The 8,891-nt window shown below is 47.7% G+C and overlaps 1 protein-coding gene across 1 annotated transcript; it reads right to left on the bottom strand.

Moving 5' to 3' along the window:
• Positions 1-6,413: 6,413 nt before the first annotated feature.
• On the bottom strand, positions 6,414-8,504 carry CCR75_009114 (uncharacterized protein; the record flags this gene model as incomplete). The annotated part of the gene is made up of 1 exon (XM_067967159.1): positions 6,414-8,504. One exon carries the CDS (start codon positions 8,502-8,504, stop codon positions 6,414-6,416), a length of 2,091 nt encoding a protein of 696 aa, XP_067815064.1.
• Between the last annotated feature and the right edge of the window lie 387 nt (positions 8,505-8,891).

Genomic DNA, 8,891 nt, shown 5'->3' with positions numbered 1-8,891 from the left:
TCGGAAGAAACCACGTAGTGATGGTACGGGCAGAGCCGACCAACGAAAAACGTAGATTGCGTTCGCATCCTACGTGGCAATGGTATTGTGTACGCATTGCCTCTGTGGTGCAGTACGCCGAATGGTCCAATGAACTTGGGTAGTAGTTCACTGCCACCACGTTAGTGACTACACGATTAGGTAAGTTTACCGTTGAGAGTAGTACTAGGTCATTAATTTAAATGAAAGAACATTTGCTCTTCCATGTTCGTCTGCGTTACGTTTCTGACGGTCCACTGCGTTATCAATGAAATCCTGTACGAAACGGAGTACTGGTTCTCGAGCCAGCAGAAATCTTCTGACTCATTTGTTTTGTCTTTTCCAGGCGCTTTGTGCACACTACCATGAGATCTTTCTCATCTTTGATGTCGATTGCTTGGACATCGACATCATTCGCGTCGTTGGTAACTTCGACGCGTGATAAGCATGAGCCAGAAATGGTTTTGCTCGTGCGAGTCCGCCCCCCCTTAAACTAGAGGATCCCTTTAATTGGGTGGGTATGCGTGGACGGCGTAAAGCCATTCACGAACGTTGATGCGTTGTAGACGCATGCACCGAATTGTAGATGGCGAATTCGACCATCGGTAAAAACTCGCCTCAATTTGGATACGATTGGACGTAACCTCGAAGTATCTCTTCGAGGACGCGATTTACGCGTTCTGTTTGACCATCCATTTCCGGGTGATCAGAAGTTGACATAGTCAGCCGTGTTCCGAGAGATCGAAACACGGATTGCCAAAACTCCGCCGTGAATCGTGGATCTCTGTCCGAGATCAGTTCACGGGGTAAACCGTGGAGTTTGAATACCGTGTCGAAAAAGTCACGGGTACAGCCCGGAGCCGTGATCTACTCTGGTACTGCAACAAGATGTACCATCTTGCTGAATCTGTCTACAAAAACAAGGATATCATTATTTTTGTGATCGTCTTCGAAGACGAACTCCATAGATACGGACTGCCAACATTCTGCCGGAAGGGGTAGAGGCTGGAGACGGGATGAAGGGCTAGGCTTCAGCCGTTGACATACCTCGCAAGCACGAATGTACTTGCGCACGAACTGATACTGGCGGAGCCACTAAAGTCGCGACTTACTGTGAGATAAGTTTTCTCACGTCCATGATGCCCACTTGTTGGTGCATCGTGACACTCATACATGATGCGCAAGCGCAAATCATTGTGAGTATGGACAACGACAAGTGGAGTGTCGCCAGCAGCGGCTGTGTAGTACAGTAAGGCATTGCGTGTTGTGTATCGATCGGATGACGATCGATACATAAAAAAGCCAGTAAATCTTTAAGAGATTATAGGATGGATTCGTCAGATGATCCATTGAACGCAGTAGGTCTTTATCTACTGTGTAGGTTTTTTTATGTCATCAAACAAAGTTGATGACGGTTCACTTGTAATGAGTGTTGCAACAGTAGGACAAATTTCACTGTTGGAGTGCGCAGCCGACTCGTAGTCGGGTCGGCATGATAACGACGACATTAAGTCATCCTGGTTTATATTCCACGGAGAAATTATACTCCGCGAAGAAGGATAGCCACCTCGCCATTCTTTGCGAGAGGTCTGGGCTGTTTACGGCCGTGCATAATGACGCATGGTCCGTATATACGATGAGCCGTCTATCTCCTCGGAGATAGACCCTAAACTTATCCAGTGCATATTTCATGGCAAGGAGTTCCCTGGGTAATTGCGTTCAGCTGGATGCAGCTGACGCGATTGATAACAGACGACGCGCTCCAGGCCGTCTGTATCGTATTGCATTAACGCACAGGCGATTGCGAAATCGCTGGCGTCATAGACCACATGGAATGGTCTGTCTTGATCTGTAATCGCCAAGATTGGCGATTGCATCAAGCTTTCCATGATAGCTTTAAAGGAATGCTGACAATCAGCGTTCCATAACCATTTCTCGTCTTTTTTCAAGAGACGACTGTCATCTCGGCATAATTGTGTGAGTCCTTGCGCAAGTACGCCGCTAGCTCAAGGAACAATCTAAGTCCCTTGACATCGACCGGAACTGGCCAGTCGGTAATTGCCTTGACCTTTTCGGGATCAGGGCGCACGCCGTGTTTACCGACGATGCACCTAAGAAGTGGTATTTCGCTTGCAGCGAATATACACTGCTTGAGGTTTGCGTACAACTTACGCTTTCGCATAAGTATAAGAGCCTGACGAACGTGAGTTTTTTTAACTTCCACGTCCGTCTTTCCGTCCATAGCCCGGTTATGGACGAATACATCGTCAAAATAACTCGGTGCGAATCCTCGCACCGGCCTCAACAGATTCGTTACGCATCTAATGAATGTTGCAGGGGCGTTACTAAGCCCCTGAGGCATTACTAGCCATTGCCAGAGCATCCCACTGGGAGTGCTCACTGCTGTGTACGGGATGTCCCATTCACCATTTATTACCCATAATAAATGGGATTTAAGTAACTAATTACTTTAAAATTAGATAAAAGGGTATTTTACCCATAAAGTAAATGTACCACAACGGTTCTCCAACCGATGTGTGCCCCATTACACTAACCAAGTTTAAAGTAGTTTTCAGACTAATTCATATTTAATCGTATTGAATATAAATACCAATTTTTACATAAGGATCTGATACAATCCATCCATCAAATCCATAGACGAAAAAAATAATGATGGTATTCGTAGACATACCATCTATGATTACATCTTTTCTAGGTATCGGCGTTTGAGCCGGTACCGCTGCAGCATTCAGTTTATTGAATGCGTGCACTATCCGCCACCCTCCTGTGGCCTTTCGCACACAGAATGTCGGAGAGCTATGTGGGGAGGTTGACTCCCTTGCATGGCTCGCTTTTATTCGAGCGAAAAAGAATTTATCGATCGCAGGTACTTGTTCATGAGGTAGTGGCTACTGCTTCATGACACATTACTTCGATCCCGGTTTGAGTTCGATCTCATGTCGAGTGCCTTTATCCTTAGGCAAGTCGCATGGAACTGCTTCCGGGAATACATCCCTGAAGTCAATCAAATCCTTGTAAAAGGATTTGTCCTAAGTGTCTCCCAGGATTGAGTAGTATATCCCTCAATCCGAGTCTTCACATCGAAGACGCTTCGTCCATCGATGAGCTGCTGAAAACCTGTTCGTTCTCTGCAAAAAATACCGCTGCCCGAATATTGGTTACGTATTCGTCCTCGGTGGCGAGTACGCAGATCTGCTTGATTCTACCACGATGCAGATCTCTCAAGAACCGTTTAGGTTCTAGGATTGGTAATTGAGTTATGTCCGAAGTAAACTTCGGAGGCGCATATAGATCAAGAGTATAAGCGCCTACTCTTGATCCGTCATTAACCATGACATTGAGTGCCTCGGTTTCTTTCTGGGATTTATCCATTGGCTGCCGAGGAATTAATCCCTCGGGATGCTGGAGTCTAGTCACTTTAGCATCAACTATTTGAGGAGCTTTCTCCTCAAGTACGTGGGAACTTATTCCCTCAACGTCTTCCGAGTGTGATTGCGCTATCACAGTCGGGTCCTCTACGGTCGAGTCTCTACTCGATCTAGGACCATCGTGTTGTCCCTTTTAAACAACCGGTATATTCCTTGAATGTCGCCCGCTAGGCGTACATTTATGTCTCAATCCACTCGACTTATTCGAGTGGTGGACCTTCGGCGCTGCCTGTGCATTCGCAGAGGCGCCGGCAGCTGACTCCACAGGGTGATTAGGAATCACACTGTGATCTTGTGCAGTCGTACTAACGACCGTACCACAAGTGAGGCCATTACACTCACTCGTGTTATATCCACACGCTTGTGGACGCTCAAGGAGTTCATCAGATGGCCATCTGATGAAGAAGTGGCAGGCATCTTTGCGGATCGATGCTGCCAGCTGATTCTTGGCTCATATTTTTGAGCCAGGGTAAACCTAGGATGACGTCAAATTTGTCATCCAAGTCCAGTTCTCGATGAAATCCTCATCGTACTGTAAATTTTTAACGTGTAGTGAAATTTCACTACGCGTTTCATCACTGTTCTCGATGCGCCTATCGCTAGACGCATCGTCATCCTCGGCGGAGGGATGTTGCGCTCAACATATTTGAGCCTACGACCCTCTGGAGACTGGCGACGAATAAAGTTATTCGACGCCCCACAGTCCACTAGGACTCCAAGTGACAAATTATTTGTCACTTCTAACTCCAAGGTGATGAGGGATACCTGATCGCCAGGTGCAGAGACACAAAAGGATTGGCGTCTGGAGCAACTTTAGTCAAGAGATTTGCAGATTCTCTTGAGGTTGCTGGATCAGAGGGCGTTGCCTCCCTACTGACCCCGACCATTTTTTGGCGGTTCGCTTCGCTGTTGCGATTTCGCAACAACGTCGGACCCGCGACCGTTGTCCTTCTTGGCATTCTATCCATAAGTACGTTCAGTAATCCTCGGTACTGGGCGTGGGGCACTACATTAATGAGCGTAGTGTCCTAACTTTTAACAGCGATTGCATCTCTGCAACCAATTATTGCTCGAAAAGCGAGGTCTCTCGCTTTCAACGTAAGAGAGGTCCATAGGTTCTGGACCTCCAGGCTCTTGTCGCCCCGGAGGACGATACGACGACGAGCTCGCTTGAGCCTGTCTCAAGCTAAAGTCCTCCTGTTCCGCAACGTATATTGCTTTTTCAAGCGTATCCATTTCCAAGCGGAACAGATGGGTCTTCACGGGACCATCCGTAAGACCTTGCATGAATACCGTAATCAACGTGTGTTCATGAACTGGATTTTTCATGATACAACGCCATAAGATTCGTATATGCTGGGCATAAGCGTGAACATCACGCTTGCCTTGCTTGAGTTTCAGAAGCTCTGATCGATCTCTAAACTCAGCCCTAGGCGGTTCAAACGTCTGTTTGAGTTGGGCTTTTAGAGCCTCTTGCGAGCCAAATACATATGGGTCGCGCAACTTGAGGCCTAGTGCCCAAGTTTGGAACGACCTGCCAAATTTTATTGAGCAGATGCGACTTGTTTTTGTTCGTCGACGATGTATCGAGCCTTTATGGCATCGTCCAATTCGACGAACCACCTTAAAAGGGAGTATCTTCGACTCCCCTATATTTAGAGGTGTCTATCTTTAAGGTTTCTGGACGACGCGTGTGCTTTTCCTAGGTACAAAGGTCTGTATCAGTTGCAACCTCAACAGTTCTGCCTGTTGAGAGCCTTGCTGGTTAAGCAAGGCTACTTTATCCTTCGCCTCGTCAAGTTTATGTTGTCGGACAGCATGGCCAACATGGCATAATTCCTTACGGTCGAACTCATTCGTTCGACCGCACTCATTTCTATGTCACTTACGAGGAGTAGCTATCACGCGAAACATGATGCGTATTTCCATTATCATCTAACATGTCCATGTTAGATGATAGAACTGTGGCCCTTGGACGGACTACAAAGTGCTACCAGGTGTAACGGGCACTGCCGACTTGTACTGCTTCAGTACAAGTCCACTTCGCACTGCTTCAGTGCTAGTGGTACCTCTCACGTACACTATTACGTGCAGAGGAAGACACTTGCTTTAAAGAGGGTCAAAAGTAAACTGAATTTAATATAATTAAGTTCTTCTGTTTCTATCTATCTAATGCTAACTTAAATATGTACTTATATAAAACATTTAAGAAAGTCTTATCTTTCTCTTTCTTTGCGCGCGTCCAGCGCTGACTGGACCGCGGGCAAGTAGATATAATGGCCTATATAACCAATGGATAAGCCTTCCGAATATTACTATGTAAAGTAATATTCTCCAAGTATTATCTACCTTTTAAATAATATATTAATTAAAAACCTTTAAGTGTTAATTTCATATAACGATACACCCCGTTACAGTCTTCGTCTACACGTACTAGCGTACGTGAAGTGACGGGTGGCACCACTTGCACTGAAGCAGTGCAAAGTGGACTTGTGCTGAAGCAGTACAAGTCGGCAGTGCCCCGTTACAGCTACCATTTTGTATTTATTTTATAAAATAGCTAATTTGACGGGTATACGTGCTCTCAAGCCGGAATTCGTAAATTGTTTGCGGAAATTGGGCCTAGGTCACCGTGTATGCTAATTGGTGTATTTCTCGATTCTCAACAAGTTTCGTAAAATATTACACAGGTGCAGCCTCCTAGTTTGTGAAGCAGCTACATTTAAAGACTACACTCCAACCGATATTTTGAGGTTACCGTGCCGCTTTATTATTTACGGTCAAGTTTAATGGAAGCTCCAGCGATGCAACGTAGAAAAAAGGATAACAGCGTCCCAAATTATCGACCAGCGCAATCGCTAGGCACTATAATAAGCGCTTATATCCGTTAGTGAGTGACATTTCATAGTTGACACTGATGTGCGTTTATCCTTTGCTGAATCTTCTTTATGCCGTAATGACACGAACGCCGGCCGTTGACACGCGCTCAGCTGAGACGATATCGGGCTGGGTGATAAACATCATGTTCCGTGGCACATTCATCGAGCGCGAGAGCCACTCGATCATTGCCGGGCCGAACTCACCGGGCACAGCCACAAAGTCGATGCGGATCTTTGGGTAAATATTGTCAAACAACGCCGCCATCTCGCGAAAGGTTAAAAGCACCGATGCGTCGGCCTCGGCGTCTCCGTACACGTGTACGAGACGCAGCGTCTGAGTCTGCTCGTTTCGACGCACGTATATAATGGCCTTGTTGATGATGGTCAGATCCGGGACCTTGCAGAAGAAGATAATAGGAGCACTGCGGATGCTAGCAATTGAACGCGCGATTGTTTGACCGCCTCGAGCCCCCGTGTGTTCTAATTCCGACGGGCTGTCGAAGGCCAGCCCAAAAGCGGCGGTTTTGCTGTAACGAGAGGGTGCCATCGTCTGCATCATCGCGAGGATACAGCGCAGTATCATGACGCGTTCAAACATAACGAACATCACAAAGATGACGATGATAAAGTAAATGGCAAAGTACATGAGCACCGCCGGGTCACCAAGCAGATTGGCAAAGATGGCAATCACCACCAACACAAAACCGATGATGACTGTCGCCCACGGTGCGTGAATGTCGCGTGGAATCTCGGATCGCTTGGCCTTCAGCAGCATGCACGCGCAGGAGAACATGGCCATGAGTCCCAGAAACGCATACGTATACACGCCATTCACCGTCGCGGCATCAGCATCGAGAATGAGGACAAGACTTGACGTGAGCAGGAGGAAGAGGCCGATAATGTAGTGATTCGTCCCGCGCAGTTTATTGGTTCGAGCCAGGAAAGCCGGAAGCACTCGATCCGTCGAAAGTCGGCGCACGAGTCCGCAAATGCCTATGTACGATGTCAATACTGCACCGGAGAGCACAATGAAAGCATCAATGCAAACCCATGAATCGAACCATTCTCCCACGGCTTCTCGGCCGACGACCGCAAGAAGATGGTCCGAACTGGCGTAGATGCCGCCTTCACCCTCGAGCGGTAGGACCGCAAGGATACCGATGCCGAGTCCGACGTTGAAAAACGTGACAAGGGCCCACATGTTCCGTAGAGTCTGGCGAAAGACCCCTGGTTTCTGCTCTTCGACGTAATTCGAAGACGACTCAAAGCCCGTGATACCTAACATGCTCGCCCCAAAGCCAAAGAAAATGGCCGTGACAACGTTGCCGTCGAGCATGGAGCCGGCGAAATCGACCTCAGGATACCCCGTGCGCATGTTCTCCCGGAAGACATGCGCGTGGTTAAAGCCGTAGACGATGCACGATACAAAGAGAATTACGAGAACGGAAATGTGGTGCAGAAAGATCGCCACGGCCACGCGCGAGCTCTCGGTGATGCCAATGACAGCCAAAACTGCAAATGCCGCGAGCAGAATGATGGTCGAGCCAACGAGTGGAATGTCAACCAAGTTTTTGAGGTACCGCACACCAGATGTGGCCGACACGACGCCCGTCGCCACGTAGGACAAGATGCTGAGACATGCGGCCACTGCTGCCGTTCGTTTCGACGTGGTGTTTAAAAGGGCGTTGTAGGTACCACCATTGAGGGGTATAGCCGTGACTACTTCTTCGTAGATGAATCGAAAGAAGTAGAGGACAATCGAGACCAATAGCAACGGAATCGGCATGAGTTTGCCGGCCTTGGAAGTCACTGATGCCGCTGAGTAGAGCACGCTTGACAAAATGTCGTTGCCCGAGATCGAGGATGCGGGAAGCTGCCTCAGCAACTTTTTTGGCTGATCGAGCTCTTGCTGAATCGCGGAAAGCTCTTCTTCGGGGACATGTACGTGCTCCGCGAATCCTAAACCTGGAAATTGCCACGTTGGACCCTTGCGCGCGCCTTCAATGATCTCAATCTCAATTTTGCGTCGACGTAGCGTCCCAGGGACAAGAGGCGTGGTCGGGATATGTGCACGCGGTGAACGCAACTCCAAATACGACGTGGATGGCTCCTGAAGGCTTCGAATGGGGTTTACATCTTCATTAGGATTGAGCTCCATCCAGACTTTGACGCTCGGAGAAAAGCGAAATGGGCAGTCTTCCGCTTGACAAGATAAAGCAATTTGAAATAATATATATAAAGGCAGGCGATTTGGTGTCGTCCTCCTGGTGCCTATAGTGAGTTGGAATGAAGGTCGGCGAGTCATTTCTCCCAGATACCGAGGGGTTTGATATCATATGGTTTCCCTTCCTGACATTTATGCCACATTACGTGTACATGCTTATATCCATGTAATTTAAACAAGCATAAGATGCCTTCCTCTGGTTCAGACAGGCCGATGTCCTGATCCTGACCCCATGGTTGCAGGAAGAGAAATTCTATTTGGTACAGGTCAATATCTCGAGCGATTGGGCAATTTATGTTTTGTATCAGATAAATCTCAATT

Source organism: Bremia lactucae, linkage group LG1 (genome assembly GCF_004359215.1).
Source record: "Bremia lactucae strain SF5 linkage group LG1, whole genome shotgun sequence".
NCBI classification, from domain to species: Eukaryota; Oomycota; class Peronosporomycetes; order Peronosporales; family Peronosporaceae; genus Bremia; species Bremia lactucae.
Note: the sequence above shows the minus strand (reverse complement) of the source record. Positions and strands in the feature narration are given on the sequence as shown.